At 36.5% G+C, this 21970-nt stretch overlaps 2 protein-coding genes across 7 annotated transcripts; one reads left to right on the top strand and one right to left on the bottom strand.

Moving 5' to 3' along the window:
* The first annotated feature begins 426 nt into the window (after positions 1-426).
* LOC110643850 (DCC family protein At1g52590, chloroplastic) lies at positions 427-11024 on the top strand. Of its 5 annotated transcripts, XR_009149568.1 has the most exons (8): positions 429-714; positions 796-853; positions 1123-1230; positions 1742-1834; positions 1952-2027; positions 9897-9976; positions 10165-10298; positions 10439-11024. XR_009149568.1 is itself a non-coding variant. In XM_058149039.1 (6 exons), the coding sequence occupies exons 1-6, from the start codon at positions 537-539 to the stop codon at positions 4895-4897; spliced, it is 552 nt and encodes a 183-aa protein (XP_058005022.1). In that variant the 5' UTR covers positions 427-536; the 3' UTR covers positions 4898-5149. The 5 variants fall into 5 exon arrangements, 3 of the variants coding, with proteins under 3 accessions (XP_058005022.1, XP_058005016.1, XP_058005030.1); XR_009149566.1 differs by having other exon boundaries at positions 9897-10298; XM_058149039.1 differs by lacking the exons at positions 9897-9976; positions 10165-10298; positions 10439-11024 and adding an exon at positions 4859-5149 and having other exon boundaries at positions 427-714.
* On the bottom strand, positions 9377-11545 carry LOC110643849 (RHOMBOID-like protein 5). Of its 2 annotated transcripts, XR_002492718.2 has the most exons (6): positions 11250-11545; positions 10683-10846; positions 10426-10589; positions 10077-10333; positions 9837-9980; positions 9377-9516 (listed from the first exon to the last, which is right to left on the bottom strand). XR_002492718.2 is itself a non-coding variant. In XM_021796363.2 (5 exons), exons 1-5 carry the CDS (start codon positions 11522-11524, stop codon positions 9911-9913), a joined length of 930 nt encoding a protein of 309 aa, XP_021652055.2. In that variant the 5' UTR covers positions 11525-11545; the 3' UTR covers positions 9752-9910. The 2 variants fall into 2 exon arrangements, 1 of the variants encoding a protein (XP_021652055.2); XM_021796363.2 differs by lacking the exon at positions 9377-9516 and having other exon boundaries at positions 9752-9980.
* Positions 11546-21970: the final 10425 nt, after the last annotated feature.

The raw sequence follows: 21970 nt of genomic DNA, 5'->3' as shown, positions 1-21970 counted from the left end.
AAATTTTAATTTAAGTGTTTACTTAAAATTAATATCATTTTTAGTATGGGAAATTTTAATTTAAGTGTTTACTTAAAATTAATATCATTTTTACCTATTAAATTGAGATATCTTAAGTGTTTGTTCTGATTTATAGCTTATAGAGTAATATTTTTTGCTAAACTAAAATTAAAAGGTTTTTAAAATATAAATTAAAATTTAAAAACATTATTATTATTATTATTATTATTATTATTATTATTATGGAAGAGGGGAGACAGTATCTTATTTGTTACTTGACCTTATATACGATTTTAATTTTGAGCCACAGCAACTAGTGGTCTCTCAAACCCCACGTGCGACCAAACACGGAATAGTGTCACTTCGGCTCAACAGAGAAATTGCAATTATCGGCTTTGCCTCTTTGACCCTAACGAAACCGAACGTGCGACCAAACATGGAATAGGGTATTTGCGTACTTCCATTCCTGAGTCTCCCTCTCTTCTATCTTCTATAACTGCGAGATTGTCTCAGTTAACTGAGATTACTGCTTTTCAATGGCGCTAGTTACTCCCGGCGGGTGTGCGCGATTAAGCGTGGGACCGACTGTGCACGTGAGACGCAGAATGGCTACCCTTGCTAAGCTATCCCCTCCAAGAGATGAAACGGTCGACTGGGTCAAGGCAACCGAGAGCTTCTTTGACGGAGACTCCAGACCCATCATGTTGTTCGATGGTATAACACTGAACAAGAAGGATCCAATTTCCCATATTGTCTGTGCTCTAATGGACTTCTTTAAATTTTGTGTTTTGTCAGGTGTGTGCAACCTTTGCAATGGAGGAGTGAGGTTTGTGCGTGACAATGATCGGAATAGGTCAGTGTTAAAATTGCTTTTCTTCTTTCAAGATTTAATCTTTGTTCACCGTTTCTAATGAGTTTTAATCAATTCTTACCCCAATTCAGTGCTTTCCTGGGGAAACTATTTGCCTAAATGATTTTTTGGTAGAAGATGTAAATGGGATTTTGATTTGCTAGTCTGATATTATAAATGAGGATTTAGATGATTATGATGCCTTTTGGGTTTAATTTTTCCCTCTTCTTCTCAGAGGCTCTTCGTTTCTTGTTTTTGTTGGCCATGCACAGGAGAATCAGGTATGAAGCTCTCCAGAGTGACGCAGGTAGCAAGCTGCTAAGGAGGTCTGGAAGAGCACCTGATGATATTTCAAGTGTTGTACTTGTTGAAAAGGACAGGTATGCAGTATGCACATACAACTTCTAATTGTTTTCTTGAGAAAAATCTGAATAAGGGTTAAACATTGGGGCATTGCTGGGTATAGTATTAAATGTTGGGTATAGTATTAAATGTCTGAACTCACAACAAGAAATGGGCAACTCCCATATCTTGAGAGGTATTCATATTTTCCCTCTGGGAATAGGTTCCCTCTTTGGTAGGAATAGGATTATAGTTGGTTAATGTTCTTTTTGTTAAGCATAAGGATTGAGTTTTGTTACAATGCCTCTGAGTTTCCTCAGTGGCTCATTCTTCTGTGGAGAAGATGGATATAAATAGGAGAAATGCAACTGACAGCAGAAATTCAGACTCAAAATCACATTTGATGTGAATTCTTGTAGACAAATTACATTTTTCCAACCAAATGATAGCGGCAGATTTATTGAGGAAGAAATTATAGTGTTCCAATAATTTAGGGCATATAAAAAAGGGATTGAATGAGGAAAACATAAGATTTTGTGATAATCTCAGATCATATATAAAGTCAGAAGCTGTGTTGAAGATAATGGAATACATTGACTTGCCATTTCCCCGGCTAGCATTTTTCCTCCACTTTGTGCCTCTGTAAGTCATCCCTTCCTGCTCCTTGTCACAAATTTGTCAAATCACATTGGTTAGGCAAACATTCAAAGTAACAATAGGAGATCAATTAATTTGAAATTCTCTTTTCAATGGTTACAGGTTCGTGAGGGATTTTGTTTATGACAATGTTGCAAACAACCGTTACACAATTTTTGGTCGCTCAGAATCATGTGAGGTATATTATGATTGAAAGTTAGAACTCACTCATTGCACTTATATTTGTATGTATGTTGTGTAGCACACATATGAAAGATCTTGTGTTTGTTTGTTCGTTGCTCTGTTCAAAAGGACTAGAATTGTGAGAATATGCACAATTTCAGATGTAACGATGTAATCATTATCTGTATATATTTCCATAGTTCTGTTTATTGCTGCTAGACAGTTAGAACTTGAGATAATTTTCCTGTCGTTTAATAACCTGGTGGTTGAGAATAATTTAATTATCAATTTATTCTATTTTCTTATATACTCTAATGATTTTATTATATTTCACATCTGCCTCCGCGGACGATAGCTTGGAGACTATTTTGGTCATTACAGCCCAACCGCTTCACTATTCATTTCGGCAGCGTAGTGTAGCATCGCAAAACTCAGGTTTAATGTATGTTATAATAATACATAACCGATCTTATAACAAATTTTTTCATTTTTTTTTTGTTTTTAAATTCAAATTATTAATAATGAGATGTATAGAATGTTCAAGACAAAAAAAAATATTAATAATCTTATATTTGAAAATATGTTTCGTAATGTAGTAATTTAAAAATTTAATAGCTCCATTCACTCTAAAAATTTTTAATATAACAAAAAAAAAAATAAATCCAAACCTTCTTTTGTATTCAGCTATAGTGATTTCGATTAATAATACGGAGAGGAATGTCTCCAAAAAAAAAAAAAAAAATATATATATATATATATATATATATATATATATATATTAAATAAAATGTAAGGTGGCACATTTTTCTTAAAATGTTTATCACATGTTAATTTTTATAAATAATTATCTTTTATATTAATTATTGTCTAATTTTTTTATTTCTCTTTTAATTATTATTATTATTTTTTATAATTTTATTTATGTAAAAATATTATTTATCACATATCATCTTTAACAATAATAATAAATAATTAATTTAAAGAAAATTAATTATTAATTTATAATTTCATAATCAACAACATGAAATTATTTCATATTTTTAATAACTATTTTTATTATATTGTTATATTTTCTATTATTTTTATTATGAAATATTTGTTAAAAAATTGGAGAGATAAGAGTGTAAATAAAGTATAGAGATTTAATTTATTTATAATTAGTATGTATTATTTTTTTATTTTAATAATTTAAAATTTTTTTAATTTCATTTTTCTAAAATTAATTATTATTATTATTATTATTATTATTATTATTATTATTATTAAATTTTAATTAAATATTTATATTTTTATGCATAAATTATCTTCTGAATTTAAAAAATAAATTGTAAATATAATTAAATTGAAAATTTAGCCATGAGTATAGATGATTAAAAAAAAAATTAAAGTTACAATATTAAAATTATAAGATCTATTTTTTAAAAAATAATATGTATTTTTAATATTTATTATATTAATAAAAAATAATGATATTTTAAAATTTTAATTATGAAATTCATTTATTTTACATCACAAATTTATGTGAAGCAATAACTATTTTCGAGAAAAAAATATTTTATAAAAATATATCAGGTTAATAAAAAAATTTACATTTTAATAGTTTTTTTTGAAAATAATATAATAAAATATTATTTTTAATTAATAATAACGTTATATATTCTCAATATTATTAAATTAAATAATTTAATTCATTATTAGTAATTTAATATTTTTTTATTATATTAATAATAAAAAAAATTTATATTTATATATTTTTAAAATAATATTATTTTTTCATTAATTTAATATATTTTTGTAATTTATAAAAATAAATATTAATTTACATAAATTATAAGATAAAATATAAAAATTTTATGAAGTTCAAATTATTTTTTAAATAAATTAATTTTATTATATTTTAAATATAGTAATCATGGAAATTACTATTAACATATGCATAAAAATAATTAAATATGTATTTTAATTAATTACACCATAATTAATTAAAATTTTATTATTATAACAGATAAAATTTATTTAAATTAAATTAAATAAGTAAAAAATTTTAATTGAAAATTAACTTAATAGTAATAATTTATCTTTTTTAGAATTTAATTAAAAATTAAATTAAAAAATAAAAAATTATAAATTATTTATGCATAGTATGAATATGACGCTAGTGAGTTATAAGGAAAATACAATTTCAATTCAGGGAAACATATTTTCTTTTTTTTTTTTTCAAATTATTTTAGATTTCAATTTACCTTTGCTTTCGTATTCTCCATTTTCTATCACATAGCATTCTTCATATCTCAGTTGTAATTATACACATTACGAACTTCTAAGATAATTAAAAAAAATTTCAATTATTAATATGTAGAGAATATGTAGATATATGGTAACAGAGTTTAATTTAAAATTTTCTTAGGAATTTTTATCTTAATAGAGAATTTATCTTAAAATTTTCTTATATATATATATATGTGGTAATATAGAATCACGGATAAGGCTTATATATGTATTTAACTTATTTATTAATTAGAATCCATCCCTTATATAAAATTTTAAGAGTTTTGTTTTTTTAAAATACAATTGTAGGTTAGGAATTAAAATTAGAGAAATTCTAAAGCATGAAATAAAAACAGAGAAATATTTGGAAATTTTAAAGCAAAAATATTGGGTAAAAATAGTAAATAATATTTCATGATCTAAGTATAATACTTGTGATAATGAAATGAATAGTATAAATAAGAGACTCTAAACACTACTTTTGAAGCTGTTGTCGAATAGGCTTATATGGTTAAAATTCAGTTTTAAAGCTTTCTATTCTTCTCTCATTTTCAACAGTTCCCTTGTTACATTCCTTAGGAAAAGGCTTTGAGAAGCACATATGGTGTTGAAGATTGAAAAAGCTACTGCTGCTATTTTGTTCAGAAGATGATACTAAGTGCTAGGATATTTTGTTACATTTTAAGGCTTGTAATTTTTCATATCTTATTTTAGTTATGAAGTTGTTATAAAGGTATGGAGGAGCTTATTTTGAGCTGGAGTTTGGAAGGCAAACTTCCTTAAATCATGGAAGTTTCGTAAACAAACTTTAGTCGAAAATGTAAGTAATGAATATTAGATCTTCCCTTCAAAAATTTCAGATATTGCTCTGTTTTCCTCTAAAAAAAAGCTCTTTTCTCCATCAAATGGTATCAGAGCGTTCTTGATCTCGAGGGACTGTGTGAGTGTTTGAGAGAAAACCACCAAACTAACCCCAAAACACTTAGTTTTTTGTTAGTATTCTTCACTATCAATGGCTTCTAGTAGTACCTCTTTGTCACCACCCCACTTCAATGGTGAAAATTACTAAGTTTTGGCTGTCAAAATGAGAGCTTATCTCAAAGGTCTTGGACTATAGCAGTATGTAGGGGAAAACAGAGCACCTTCTCCATTACGACAGGATCCAACCTTGAATCAGATAAGGTAACATGATGAAGAAGTTGCTAAAGCTCCAAGGCCCTGTCCTATATCCATGCAGCTGTTACAGATCCTATCTTCACTAGGATCATAACATGTGAAAGAGCACATGAAGCTTGGGAGAAGTTGAAGACAGAGTTTCAAGGATTTGACAAAACAAGGCAGATGCAAGTGTTTAATTTGATAAAAGAGTTTGAGCTATTGAGGATGAAGAACACTGAAAAGGTGAACGATTATGTTGACAGGGCTATGAAAGTAGTATATCAAATCAGGTTGTTAGGAGAAGAGTTGGAAGAGAAGAGGATTGTGGAGAAGGTTACATTAACTCTTCTTGAAAAATATGAAGTAAAACTTTCTTCTCTTGAAGACTCTTGGGACATGTCTCCAATATCTTTAACTGGGCTTTCAAATGCTTTACAAGTCGTTAAGCTGAGAAGAGCATTTAGAGAAGAAGAGAGTATTGGAGAGCAAGCACTTGTTGCAGCCCAAAAATCAAGACCACATGAAGGAGGATCAAAGAACCAGCAAGTTGATAAGAAGGACAGTAACAACAAGAATGGTAGAAGGAAAGGCACAAACTTTTCACAAGATAAGTATCCACCTTGGCCTTACTGAAAAAAAAAACAAAGCATTGTGAGAATTATTGTTGGCATAGGCCTGGAGCTCAATGTAAGACCTGCAAACAATTTGGTCACAATGAGAAGGTATGAACATCAAATCAAAACCTGCATCCACAAGCTCAGCTTGCACAAGCTACTGAAAACTTAGAAAATCATGAAGAGTTGTTTGCTGCTACAGAAATTAAAAAAATGTGATGTTTCAATTAAAGCTGAAGATGTGTGGCTAATTGATAGTGGTTGCACTAATCACATGACAGTAAGCTTGAAGGGTTTTGAGGGCTTGGACACTAGTTAGTTTTCAAAAGTCAAAATTAGAGATGGAAAACTTCTTGATATCAAAGGCAAAGGAGTATTAGCTGTGCAAACTTCTTCAGGTTGAAAGATTATTTCATATGTTCTTTATGTTCTTGAGATCAATCAAAGTATATTTTCAGTTGGTCAACTCTTAGATAAAAATTATGCTCTAGTGTTTAAAGATAAGACCTGTGAAATCAGTGATCCTACTGGCATGAAGATGTTCTCAGTCAAAATGAACAGAAGAAGTTTTCCTTTAGATTGGAAAACAACTGAGATTGAAAGCTGTCTCAACATTAAAGAAGAAACTTATCTGTGGCGCAAGAGATTTGGTCATGCAAATCTCAAATAATTAAAATTACTACAACTCAAAGATTTAGATTTAGATGTTGGTTTGCCTTTTGTAAATGAGAACACCAGTGTTTGTGAAGCTTGTCAATTTGGTAAACTCAGTCAGTCACCATTTCTAGCTTGGAGAGCTTCTGCAAAATTAGTATTCATCCATACTGATGTATGTGGTTCAATGAACATTTCTTCTTATAGTGGCAGCAGATATTTTCTTCTATTTATTGATCACTTTACCAAATATCATTGGATCTATTTCCTCAAGCAAAAATCAAAAGTTTTTAGCATATTATTGAGGTTCAAAGCCACAGTTGAGACTCAATCTGGTTCCTTGATCAAGACCTTAAGGTCTGACAATAGAAATGAATTCACTTCAAATCAGTTCAAGGAATATTTTTAAGGGGTAGGCATTCATCAGCTTACTGTCACTTACAAACCCCAGCAAAATGGTTTGATTGAATGGAAAAATAGGTCTTTGAAGAATATGACATGTTTGAGAAGAATTTGCCAACGATATTGTGGGCAGAAGCTGTGAATACTGCAATGCTGAAGATCAAGCTGCATAAATATTTACTAAGGCACTTCAAAAACAGAGATTTGAATTCTTGAGATCAAGCCTTGGTGTTTGTAACCACACTTGCATCAAGGAGGAGGGTTGAAGATTGAAAAAAACTACTGCTACTATTTTGTTCAGAAGATGATGCAAGTGCTAGGATATTTTATTACATTTTAATGCTTGTAATCTTTCATATCTTAGTTTAGTTATGAAGTTGTATAAAGGTATGGAGGAGCTTATTTTGAGCTGGAGTTTGGAAGACAAACTTCCTTAAATCATGGAAGTTTAGTAAACAAACTTGAGTCTAACTTGTATAAATATGTTAAAGCAAGTAATGAATATTAGATCTTCCCTTCAATAATTTCAGATATTGCTCTGTTTTCTTCTCTGAGAAAAGTTCTTTTCTCCATCATATGGAAGCAAAGCTGAAAATGAGTATAGAGATAAAGAGAATTTCCAAAGAGTGCGTTAGACCCTCTTCACCAACACCCTCCCACCTGAAAACCTACAAAATCTCTCTCTTGGATCAATTTATGCTAGCCACAGGGATTCCCATGATCCTCTACCATTCGAACCACCGCACAAATCTGCCCATCGGTGAGGTCATCTCGAAAAGGTCACTAGTGCTGAGGCAATCCTTATCTGAAACCTTAACGCTTTTCTACCCACTTGCAGGAACGGTTAAAGATAATCTTTCCATTCAGTGTAATGATGAAGTACACTACATAGAAGCCAGAGCAAACGTTCCTCTATTTGAATATTTCAGCCAACCTGACTTACATCGTTGAATCTAACTTGCTGCCAGTACGGTCCAGTTGGTACAAACCATCCCCTGCTATGTCTTATGTTACAATGATACAAGAAACCACCTTTACATGTTTGTTCACACATGATCATGGATGGAACTGCTATGGCTTCATTTCTAAAAGCTTGGGCTGCCACTGCATCATCCAAGTCTAGTACAGGAACCATATCCCCTAATTTTGATGCTCCATCTCTCTTTCCACAGCATGGCGTATTCCCAAAAGAGGCAACTGCAATGGCCCTCTGCGAACCCTTTATCAGAACAGGAAAGCTTGCTATCCAGAGGCTTGTATTCGAGGCATCTGCTATTGCCAGTCTGAAGGCTCAAGCTACAAGCTCAAGCATGAAAAATCCAACTCGTGTTGAGGTAGTGTCTGCATTTCTTAGCAAACGCATCACGGCTATGCTTCAGGCAAAATCAATCATCTATCATGGGCCAATTATATTCGCCCATGCTGTGAATTTGAGGCGAAGAGCTCTGCCCCATTCCCAGAAACTTCAATGGGAAAATTTGTTTGGATGGCACATGTACGATCCTTACCCGAGGAGGCCAAACTAAGTAGCCTAGTGTGCAAAATGAGGGAAGCAATTAGGAAAATTGACAGTAACTTTGCGAAGAATATACAAGGTGATGGAGGAATTATCACTGTTTATGACAGGGTTAAAGAGATCGGCAGAGCATTTTCCAGCGCAGTGGATTATGTAACGATTAGCAGTTGGTGTAACTTTGGTCTATATGATGTTGATTTTGGATGGGGAAAGCCCATGTGGGTGTCTGGTGTTGGTTTATCAGATGATTCTACAACACAATTCTTGAATAAAGTAGTGCTTATGGATGCAAGAATGGAGAAAGGAATAGAAGCATGGTTGCTCCTGGGAGAAGGAGACATTGCCATATTGGAGAAAGATAAAGAGCTCTTTGCTTTTGCTTCCCTTAATCCAAGTCCTTTCAATTGAATCTATGCATATTTGTGCATGCTTGTTTCTCATCCATTAGGCAATGTTCTTGATGTTCTTCTGGCTTTATTATTGTAGTTAAGCAAATAAAGTTTTAACAATTGTTATATATGTTATATTTTCATGCTCTTAACATGCTGTAATTTTTTTTTTTTTGGAAAAAAGAAAACTGCATTTACACAAAAAGTGCCTTGGTGTTCTCTTATGCTTCATTTTTACCCTATATAAACCAGGAGGAAAAAAATAAAAAAATAAAAATAAAAACTCGTAGTAAAATCCTGCTTCTCCTCCCTGTTACAATCTAGATATTCTGCCGTTGGAAAATGAGAAATATAATTCACATTGTTCTTCCATAGCACAGAAAGAGTAACGACTCAAGCAAAATGTGTATTAATGTCCATAGAAGCCAGCCAATAAACAAAACCTTCATGATGTCTTCTTTCTGTCTTGTTTCCCTTCATCTTTACTCACAGAAAGCACATACCCTGAAATAAAAGCAGAGCCACATTGATGAGTGCAAATATTATTATAAATGCATAATGTTCATAATCCTAGGTCTAATATGTGAATATGTGCCAATTAGGGATAGCTTTTTCCACATTTAAGAGTGCAGGGAGTGGGGCGATTTCAAGTTCAAGTCTACCCATCTACTGATTATAAGATTTTTCATTTTTATAGTGAAAAAAACAAGAGGACTACCTCATACTGTGTAGCATATACCAGGCATGTTGTGCCTCCATTGAATCTTAAAAACATTAGATTTGATTATGCGCATAATTATTTCATATATATAATGCCAACTTACATGTCAGTAAGAGTGTACATAAATAGAAGGATAATTTTGCTGGTCTCGAACTCTTTGAAGGACTAGCTAGCTAATTAACTGGAGTTTTGATGAGAAAATTTCAATCTACGGCCACTATACAGCAATGTCAAGCCCCACAGGTACCTGCCAAATCTCAGAAATTTTAGCTAAATTGATAGTTTCAATATGAATATCTTGAAAACAGTATTATACGAAGAACTTTTTTAGTTATATATTTACCCTATAATTAGGACGATCAACGCTGTAATCAACATCATATATTGATAGCATTTGTGTTTGGGTTTTCTTTTGATATCGTACCCTGCAGGTATATACCTGCGGCTTACATATCCATATTGAGGACGCATTAGAAGAATGAAACCAAGAAGAAATCCTGAAAGAAATCCTCCGATATGAGCTGAATTGTCCACATGAGGAATGAGACCGAACGCTAGATTCAGGGTAATGATTAGCAGGAGGGTGGAAACTGATTTACACTGAATTGACAGGATTAGAAAATTTTCTTATGCTATAGAAGATAATTTATAGCCAAAATTTACTAGTTAATATTTTGAAAGCTGCTGTTTACCTTATTTGCATAGATTGTCCAGTTCAAGAAGAGCTCAGAAAGCATGGATCCCAGAAGTCCAAGAAGTGCACCAGATGCACCGACTGATATATTCGGCTTCGGACTAAGGGCAGACATCAAGCTTCCACCAAAACCAGACAATACGTACAATACTCCTATCCTCACTGCCACATCGAGTAATTTGAGTATCAATAGTGATTGAACATATAAAAGCAGCATTGATCATGTGTAGCTACACATCGATGGTGAGTTCTTACAAAATCCAAATTCCTGCTCAAGTGGGATTCCTATAAATAGAAGGCTCATCATGTTTGTGAATAGATGAGCAACTCCAGCGTGTAGCCATATGCAAGAAAAGAAGCGCCATCCTTCTCCACCGTTCACTATTGCTATTGGATCAAGTGCTCCTAATCGGTGCAGCCTGTGAAGAATAAAAACAATTGGGAGATACAGACACTGCGAATCCTAATTGTCTTCTTAAGTAGCAATTATTTCAAAGTGACGCTTGATTTCTTAGCTAATTGTTCCTGCATAACTCTTTTCTTTTGGAATATTGTAAAGGGGTTCAAAAGAAATACTCGATCCTAGAGAGTCGCTAATCTTGAAGCTTTCCATTTCCATTTTAATGGCCATATCATCATGCAACAAAAATTTTTCAATTTATGAAGCAGCAAAAACGGGGGAAAACAAAGAAAGAACAAAAGAAATTCCAGTAATCATGCACAGAAAGGAGAAGGGAAGAAACAGAATAATTTTCAATGGAAACAAATTTAATGAGCGCAGAATTAAACTTGCAGAAAGAGAAGAGGGATGAGAAACCTTACGTAATGACGGAAGGACCAAGGACAGCATTTTCTTTCAATGGTTGGAAAGAAAATCTCCCTAAAAGATCATAGAGGATACAATTATCTGATCCTGTAGTTGCAGGGCAATCATTCACATACATAGCGTAAACAAACATGGTTATATTAGCCGCAAATATGAGCGGCACAACCCATGAGCACCATTGCTCTGGAGGCGGCGGGGTAAAAGGCGGGGGCGGCGGATGTTTAACATAGGAGCTCTTCTCGATATCTGGCGATGGTGGCCTCTTCCCCATCGGCAGCGAGAAGAAATGGACAAGGGGGGAAAGAGAGAGAGAGAGAGAGAGAGAGAGAGAGAGAGGGAGGGAGGGAGAGATAGAGAATTGGTGACAGATAATATGGTTTTGAATGGTAAAGAATGGAACTCGATAGGGGGAGATCGTTAATTTAGGTACTTTTCCCGCTAATTGAAGTGGGCACCAAACGCTTCTCAGTTTTCAGGTTCCTGTAGATGTACTTTTATTTTTTTTAATATTTTACTTTAAATAATAATAATTATTATTATTATTTTTCAATTATAATTAAATTATTTTTGAAAAATTTGAAGAATTAAATATTACAGTGAAAGATTAAAAAGTTATTTTATTCAAAAAGAATTAAGGAACTGGAATGTAATTGAGAACTTAAACTGTATGTTATATATATATATATATATATATATAAAGATTATTTGAAAAGGCTAAGAAGTCCATACATATATTAAATTTTAAGTTTAAAAATGGTTTTATAAGAGTTTTTCACTTAACTTAATAAAAACACTTCAAAAATTGTCGTTTCATAATTTTTTTTCTTTATTTTTATATTAAAAAAAAGTTAACTTATTATATTAATCATCAAATTTTTTATTTAAATGTTTTTAATTTTTAACTATTAAAATCTTATCTCATACCAACAAATTTATTAAAAATTTCTTTCACGGCATCTTTTAAGAATTTTAAAATTTTCAAGTTTACAAATTTATGCATTATAAAATATTGTTTATCATATTATATATCTCTAAAAAATTATATTTTTATTTATTTTTTATTAAATTAGAAAAATATGAATTTTTTATAAAATTATGTTAATATATATTTAAATAATTATTCACTAGAAAATTATTTATAAAATTTAAACATTTATTTTAAAAGCATTTATTCCTATTTTGTTTTTCCTTTTATTAGTACATATCAACTAATTTAAAAATTAATAGAAAATTTATTTGTAACTTATTTCAAAATTTTAAATTAAATATTATATTTTTTATATTTTTTATAAAATACAAAATTATACTGCTTGCTATTAAAAAATTTATATATTAACAACTGATATAAAATTATAATTAATTAAAATTTATTATTAATAAAATTTTATAGAATGATTATGAAAATATATAATATAAAAAATATATATTAAATTATATTATTAAATTAAAATAATAAATAATTTGCGCTAAACCTGGTTAAACAACTAATATTCTTATAATTTAAAAGATTATTTTTTTATCAAATTAATTAAATTAAAAAATTAGTAATCATATTCTTAAATTTTTTTTTAAATAATAAAAAAAATTTTTAAAAAATTCAAATTATGAGTAAAATATTTAAGTGTAAAATATTACAGGACTAAAAAGGGCAATAGCCAGGGGAGCTGGGGGTCAATAAATTCATTTTATTCGATTAAAAAAAATTATATATAATAATAAATATCTATTGAAAAGGAAAAAAAACATAATTCATGCAAATTTTCAATATATAATAATAATATAAAAAAAGTAATTTCATAAAATAATTGTAACACCCCAAAAATTTTAAATTTATGAACATTTTTGGTATTTTAATTTTATTTAAATTTTAGGAATTTTTTTGAGATTTTTCGGATTTTAAAAATCGGGTTCGATTTTTCGAAAATATAAACTTTGATAATTTTTAAAAATTAATTTAAAGACCACGTAGCAAAACTAAAAATATATTTGGAGTCTACGTATTTTTCTGAGTTTTCTGGAATTTTTTCGGAATTTTTAGACCTCGTTTTCGGTCCCGAGGCAGAGTAAAAATTCAAAATTTTGTATCTTGAATCGGACCGGCCGAATCGAACAAGACCGGATCTGACCGATCGAATCGGACCGGCCTTTTCCTTCTTCTTCTTTCCTTCCCCGCGCTCGTCGACCTCCTCCCCTTCTCTCTCTCTTTTCTCTCTCCTCGCCCCGCCGGCCACCACCTCCCACCTCACCGACGGCCGCCGCCACCCGACCTCCCGGCCCACCGCCTCCCAAACGGCCAGAAACCGCGCGCGAATTCCCTCCCTCGCGCACGCGGCGTTTCGGCTTCCCCAGCTAAAATCCAGCCGATCCGGCCACCAATTGGACCGGGTCTTGTGTCTAAAATCATCTACTCGGCGAGAGCTTTCCATAGACACCAAGAACGCCGAAATCCATCGAGCGGTTTGTCCAATTTTTGCTCGGGAAGTTTTTAGCCCATTTCGACTTTTGGGCTAGATTTCTCAAAAACCGTGAATCCCACGAGAATACCGAGGGTACCAGCATGCTCTACTCGTCGAGAGCTTCGCGGCGACATAAATTTCAAATTTTTCCGACACCGTTTTTCGGTGGGTCCCACGGAACTTCGCAGTGTTTTTCCGAGCATTTAATGAGCTTAGAAAATTCTGAAAAATTTATGTACTAACCCCCGTGTTATGGGCTTCGTGTAGGTATCCTCGATTCGTGGAAATTCGACAGTTGACCTGTTCACAAATTCCGCTGCATGCACTGCATCGAAAAGTCTCCGAATTGCACCGAGGTTTTGGCTAGCCCCCCATTGTCAGACGTCCCGAGCGCGTTCCCAAAGTCGGAATTGGCAAAGGTAAACCCGAACCTTACTTTTTCGTAATTTTCTAGTGCTTAAATAGGATTAAAAATTCATAAAATATTCGTGGTAGCTTAGAAAATTATGATTCTTTTTGCAATATCTTAGTAATATTGCTAAGGACCGCGGGGCAAAGTTTTAGAATTTTTAGAGCTTATTTGGGCAGTTTTTGCAAAAATGGTCAATTATAAGGATTAAATTGAAATATTACATACTGTGATGGATGATTGATTTGATGGGCCCAGGAGGGGCTGTGTGATATGATTGAGCTGTGGATATATGGATTGTAAATATAGAAGTGTGTTTTGAGCCATTTTGCAGGTTGGGTAGGTCCTAGGTATAGGGGAGACTCTGCCGGATTTTCGGCACGACTTAGGACGTATTGGTCTTTTTCTTTGTTTGTATTGAGTCAAATTTATTAAATGATTGTAATACAATTGTCAGGTGAGCCGGGACAGCCTTCTTCCTCCGCCACGCCTCGGTGACCATCACAAGTCTGTGAGTAAAATATTAATTTTAATTGTAATTTCGATATTATTATATGTTCAAGCATGCCCATGCATCACTTATATGCATATATTTATGTAGTTAAACTCTAGGCACGATTTATGTTGCATTCATAACTGTTAGCGTGCCATGGATGTTGTTGTGGTAATTTGGAGCAGTGTGCGTGCGTTGGCGTGTGTGTGATGTGGTGTGGACTATGGATAGGACGGGTAGACACGGCTTGAGATCTTCGCTGGGACCCGGTCCTTCGGGGTAGACACGGCTTGAGTTATTCGCTGGGACCCCGATTTGGTTATTAAGTGGAAGTCCGAGCTGAGTTCTTCGCTGGCACCAGGTTGGATTTAAGAGAGCTGTATAGGGGATCAGCTCCCATATATTATGATTGATGTTACAGGGTGCGTGAGTGCTCCAAAATTACCTTTTTGATGTTATGATGTGAATTTATTGCTAATGCTGCATTTCACTCTACAGGGTGCACTAGTTCTAGATAGTTATAGAGATTATGGTTAAAATTGATATTTTACTCTCTGAGTCGAACGCTCACTCCTGTTCAATATTTTTTCAGGCTACAGGAGGATTTTATTGTGGTTAACCTGCTTTTCTTCTTCGCAGGTTGTTATTCAATATTTGTGTAATTTTATTTACTCCTAGATTTTCCGCATGTGTTAGAAATATTTAAATGATTCGGGTCTGTAATATAATTGTTATGTGGACCTGTAAAAATATTATATGCATGATTGATGGATTGGATGAGGGAGCTGAGCTCCCATTTATTTTTATGATGATGAGTATGTGGAGGGTGAGCTGAGCTCCCCAATTGATGTTATATTTTGTTTACAGGTCGGGTGAGTCAAAAACTCCCCGTTGAAAGGTCCACTTTATGGCCGGACTCCGTCCGGTTGATTTCTTGAAATTGGGCCCAAATGGGCCTTAGAGTTGGGTTAAGTGAATAGTTAGGCTTACTACAGGCCTCGGGGGCTTTAGGCTGGCCCAGGTCCTAGTGCCGGTTTGGCCCATAGGTTGGACCGTGACAAATGTGGTATCAGAGCTTAGGCTCCAGATTCTTAGGGAATGTTTGTCTAAAGTATTGGGAAGAGTCTACTAGGAGTCACATGCGGAAAAATAGGGTTCACATTCGTCTTACATTGTCGCCTTTGCTTCTAGTTTCTGCTCCATATATTGTGTATAAATATGAGTCTATAGAGCTGTGTAATGTGCAGTTTTGAATTTTGTGGGCTAATGCTGCTGAATTTCAGGAAAATGCGTAGAAGCAGGAGAGCTGCCACTGCACCAGAACCAGATGTGCCTGACGAGGTGTCGGCACAGGATGAGGCGCCTGCCTCGAGGAGGCGGGGTAGGAGGCCTAGAGCTAGTCAAGTAGAGGAGCAGCCACCCCTAGTACAGGATCAGTCCTTTATGGCACAGGGTCCCATGGACCCCATGGCAGCTACTCTCGCTGGGTTGCAGAGGACCATCGATATGATGGCGCAGTATATGGTCCACCCTCCACAGCAGCAGCAGTCCACCGCACCAAGAGGAGAACCTTACAAACAGATAATCAATTTTAAGAAGTTGGTGCCTGGTACTTATGATGTGTCAGACGATGCATATCGGTTTTTGGATTCCTGCAGACAGGTAGGAACAGAGTTGCAGTTGACTGATAGAAGACTAATAGAGTGTATACAGCATGTCATGGGGCCTATGCCCAGACAATGGATGAATGACTACATATTACCTCAGATGGAGGGTTTGTCGTGGACTCAGTTTGTGGAACTGTTCATCAACCGGTTTGTACCAGAAAGCTTCAGGGATCAAAAGCAGTGGGCCTTTGAGGCCTTAAGACAGAATGGCAGGTCTGTAGATGAGTAGGCTATAGAATTTCTAGAACTGAGCAGGTATGCCCCTACAGCAGTAGCTACAGAAACTATAAAGGTGAAGAGATTCCTAAAGGGGCTGGATAGGAGGTATGCAAACCTGGCCATGATGTCTGATCAGTCTTTTGATGTGGTGGTTGATCGAGCCAGACAGATTGAGATTAGCTATGCTGTGGATGACAGCGGAAGGGCAAAGAAAAACAGAGCAGAGGGTTCTTCAGGTGTCCCACATATGGGTACTACGGATAGTGGTGGTCAAACTAATTACAGAGGAAGAAGCAGAAATAAGAGGAGTGGATTTAGACACAAATCCCGAGGGTTCAGACCAGGGTATGGATCCAGCAGTGGTCACAGTTCAGGGTACAGCAGTTCTGGGTCTGGTTCAGGATCCTCCTTGGCACCTTGTGCACAGTGTGGAAGAGGACATTCAGGACCTTGTATGATGGGTTCAGGAGTATGCTTCAGGTGTGGCCAACCAGGTCACTTTGCTAGGGAATGCCCCGTGTTCAGTGAGCCACAGATGGGGTCACAGGGTTCTGTTGCGAATGTTCCTCGTCAGTTGTATCCGGGTGCTTCCAGCATGGCAGGCAGTCAGTTTAGTGGCCAACAGGGCCGAGGACAAGGGGGACGTGGATTTGGAGGCAGATCAGGAGGTAGAAGTCAGTATCAGGGTTCTGCCACTCAGGGTAGGGGTCAAGCTCGGGTTTTTACCCTGACCCACCAGGATGCTCAAGCTTCAAATGCAGTTGTGGCAGGTATTCTTCTGGTCTGTTCCTATGAGGCTCGTGTTTTAATAGATCCGGGTGCTATGCACTCATTTGTCTCCCCTGTGTTTGCCATGAGGTTGGGTAGAAACCCTACAACCTTAGAATGTCCTTTGTCGGTAGCTACCCCACTTAGTGACAACATAGATGTAGATATGGTTTTTCCGGGTAGCCCAGTAGTGGTGGATGGAAAGATCCTCCCAGCCGACTTGGTTCCTCTACCAGTGATTGATTTTGATGTAATTTTGGGAATGGACTGGTTGGCAACTCATTATGCCACCTTAGACTGCAGGAACAAAAAGGTGCGTTTCCACATACCTGGTGTGGAAGAGTTTAGCTTTGATGGTGACAGGAGCGTGGCTCCATATAACTTGGTGTCAGCAATTAGTGCTAGAAAAATGTTGAGGCGTGGATGCCAAGGGTATTTGGCATTGGTGAGAGATACATCTGTAGAAGGTGTCAGCACGGAAAATGTTCCTGTTGTCAGAGAATTTATGGATGTCTTCTCTGAAGAGCTTCCAGGGTTGCCACCAGAAAGGGGAATAGAGTTCTGCATTGATGTTGTTCCGGGTACAAACCCCATATCAATGCCACCTTACAGGATGGCACCAGCAGAATTGAAAGAGCTGAAGGAGCAACTACAGGAGCTTTTGGACAAGGGTTTTATACGTCCGAGCACTTCACCTTGGGGCACTCCTGTTCTATTTGTGAGAAAGAAGGATGGGTCATTGAGGTTGTGTATCGACTACAGACAGTTGAACAAAGTGACTGTGAAGAACAAGTATCCACTTCCTCGGATCGATGATTTGTTTGACCAGCTCCAAGGGGCTAGATTCTTTTCCAAAATAGACCTGCGATCAGGCTACCATCAATTGAGAATCAGGAATGAGGACGTGTCCAAAACGGCTTTCAGGACAAGATATGGTCATTATGAGTTCTTGGTGATGTCTTTTGGACTCACTAATGCACCAGCAGCCTTCATGGACTTGATGAACAGGGTGTTCAAGCCATTTTTGGACCGTTTTGTCATCGTATTCATAGATGACATTTTGGTATACCCTCAGACCGAGGAAGAACACGTGTGGCACTTGAGGATGGTGTTGCAGACGTTGAGGGAGCACCAGCTATATGCCAAATTTTCAAAATGTGAATTTTGGCTAGAAAGCATCTCATTCTTGGGACACGTGGTTTCTAGTGACGGCATTCAAGTGGATCCCAAGAAAATTGAAGCTGTAACTGATTGGCTTAGGCCTACAACAGTCACTGAGGTGCAAAGTTTTCTAGGTTTAGCTGGCTACTATAGGCGTTTTGTGCAAGATTTTTCCAGGATAGCGGCTCCCCTAACTAAGTTAACTCAGAAGAATGTTCCATTTATTTGGACAGATGACTGTGAGAAGAGCTTCCAGAAGCTTAAGGAGTGTCTAACCACTGCCCTTGTGTTGACACTACCTATGAGTGGTGAAGGATACACCATGTACTGTGACGCCTCCAGAGTTGGCCTAGGGTGTGTTTTGATGCAGAATGGAAAGGTAGTGGCTTATGCTTTAAGGTAGCTGAAGAGGCATGAGCAGAACTACCCCACCCATGATTTGGAAATGGCGGCTGTAATCTTTGCACTAAAGATCTGGAGACACTATCTGTATGGTGAAGTGTGCGAGATATACACCAACCACAAGAGCTTGAAGTACATCTTCCAACATAGGGATTTAAACTTGAGACAGAGGAGATGGATGGAGCTTCTGAAAGACTATGATTGCACCATCCAGTACCACCCTGGAAAGGCCAATGTTGTGGCAGATGCCTTGAGCAGAAAATCTTCTGGCAATTTGGCACACATTTCAATAGAGAAGAGACCATTGATTTAGGAGGTACATGAGTTGATGGATCAAGGTTTAATCCTAGATCTTTCAGATGAGGGGGTATTGTTGGCTCACTTTTCAGTGAGGCCAGACTTGAGGGACAGAGTTAGAGTTTCCCAGCACAGAGACCAACAATTGATGAAGATTGTAGAAAGAGTACAGCAAGGTGAAGGTGGTGAGTTTGGATTTGCCAATGATGGCGCCCTAGTGCAAGGTTTTAGGATATGTGTGCCCGATGTGGACAACCTCAGGAATGAAATCATGCGAGAGGTACACTACACACTGTACAGTGTCCACCCAGGTTCCACCAAGATGTACCATGATGTGAAAGATAGCTATTGGTGGAATGGCATGAAGAGAGACATAGCAGACTTTGTGTCCAAGTGCTTGACTTGTCAGAAGGTGAAGTTTGAACACCAGAGACCGTCAGGGAAGCTGCAAGAGCTCCCTATCCCAGAATGGAAGTGGGAAATGATCACTATAGATTTTGTGACTGGGTTTCCTCGTACCACGCAAGGATATGATTCAATATGGGTAATTATAGACCGCTTAACCAAATCAGCTCACTTCTTACCTGTGAAGACTATATATTCTGTGGCACAGTATGCCCGGCTCTACATTCGAGAAATAGTCAGATTGCATGGAGTTCCAGCTTCCATAATATCGGCGAGGCCCCAGTTCACTTCTCGGTTTTGGAGAAAGTTGCAGGAGGCACTTGGCACACAGTTGAACTTCAGTACAGCTTTCCACCCTCAGACAGACGGACAGTCCGAAAGGACAATCCAAACACTGGAAGACATGCTTCGCATGAGTGTCTTGGATTTTGGAGGTCAATGGGATGAGCAGCTAGCTTTGGTGGAGTTTGCCTATAACAACAGTTATCACTCCAGCATAGGGATGGCACCCTATGAGGCACTATATGGAAGAAAGTGTAGGTCTCCTCTGTGTTGGACAGAAATGGGGGAAGCGAAGGTGCATGATGTAGACCTAGTGCAGTACACTTCAGAGGTAGTTCCTTTAATCAGGGAACGACTGAAAACAGCTTTCAGTAGGCAAAAGAGTTATGCAGACCCCAGACGGAGGGATGTGGAGTTTGCAGTGGGCGACTATGTATTCCTGAAGGTTTCTCCAATGAAGGGAGTCATGAGATTTGGAAAGAAGGGCAAGTTGGCACCTCGGTATATTGGACCTTTTGAGGTTACTGATAGAGTTGGAGCAGTTGCCTACCGGTTGGAGCTACCACCCAACCTCTCTCACGTTCATCCCGTGTTTCACATCTCCATGCTCAGGAAATACATTCCCGATCCTTCTCATGTACTACAGCCGGATGTGATAGAGCTAAAAGAGAACTTGACATTTGAGGAGCAGCCTGTAGCCATAGTGGACTACCAAGTGAGGCAGCTGAGATCCAAACAGATCCCTATGGTTAAGGTTTTGTGGAAGAGTCAGTCAGTGGAAGAGTGCACCTGGGAGTCAGAACGGGACATGTGTAGCAAGTACCCTTATTTGTTCAATGTATAATCATGTGCTTTATTCTGCCTTGTGTAAAATTCGAGGACGAATTTTCTGTAGGGGGGAAGAATGTAACACCCCAAAAATTTTAAATTTATGAGCATTTTTGATATTTTAATTTTATTTAAATTTTAGGAATTTTTTTGAGATTTTTCGGATTTTAAAAATCGGGTTCGATTTTCCGAAAATATAAACTTTGATGATTTTTAAAAATTAATTTAAAGACCATGTGGCAAAACTAAAAATATATTTGGAGTCTACGTATTTTTCTGAGTTTTCTGGAATTTTTTCAGAATTTTTGGACCTCATTTTCGGTCCCGAGGCAGAATAAAAATTCAAAATTTTGTATCTTGAATCGGACCGGCCGAATCGAATCGGACCGGTCGAACCGGACCGGCCTTTTCCTTCTTCTTCTTTCCTTCCCCGCGCGCGTCGACCTCCTCCCCTTCTCTCTCTCTTTTCTCTCTCCTCCTGCCCTTGCCGGCCACCACCTCCCCACCCACCCAGTAGGCCGTGCGCCACCAGCCTCCCGGCCGGCCGCGCTAACGGCTGGAAACCGCGCGCGAATTCCCTCCCTCGCCCGCGCGGCATTTCGGCTTTCCCGGCCAAAATCCAGCCGATCCGGCCACCAATTGGACCGGGTCTTGTGTCTAAAATCATCTACTCGGCGAGAGCTTTCTATAGACACCAAGAACGCAGAAATCCATCGAGCGGTTTGTCCAATTTTTGCTCGGGAAGTTTTTAGTCCATTTCGATTTTTGGGCTAGATTTCTTGAAAATCGTGAATCCCACGAGAAAACCGAGGGTACCAGAATGCTCCACTCGTCGAGAGCTTCGCGGTGACATAAATTTCAAATTTTTTCGACACCGTTTTTCGGTGGGTCCCACGGAACTTCGCAGTATTTTTCCGAGCATTTAATGAGCTTAGAAAATTCTGAAAAATTTATGTACTAACCCCCGTGTTATGGGCTTCGTGTAGGTATCCTCGATTCGTGGAAATTCGACAGTTGACCGGGTCTGCGAAATTCCGGCCAGACAGACCCGTTACCGGAAAAGTCTCCGAATTGCACCGAGGTTTTGGCTAGCCCCCCATTGTCAGACGTCCCGAGCGCGTTCCCGAAGTCGGAATTGGCAAAGGTAAACCCGAACCTTACTTTTTCGTAATTTTCTAGTGCTTAAATAGGATTAAAAATCCATAAAATATTCGTGGTAGCTTAGAAAATTATGATTCTTTTTGCAATATCTTAGTAATATTGCTAAGGACCGCGGGGCAAAGTTTTAGAATTTTTAGAGCTTATTTGGGCAGTTTTTGCAAAAATGGTC

Source organism: Hevea brasiliensis, chromosome 1, assembly GCF_030052815.1.
Source record: "Hevea brasiliensis isolate MT/VB/25A 57/8 chromosome 1, ASM3005281v1, whole genome shotgun sequence".
Classification (NCBI taxonomy): domain Eukaryota; kingdom Viridiplantae; phylum Streptophyta; class Magnoliopsida; order Malpighiales; family Euphorbiaceae; genus Hevea; species Hevea brasiliensis.
Note: the sequence above shows the minus strand (reverse complement) of the source record. Positions and strands in the feature narration are given on the sequence as shown.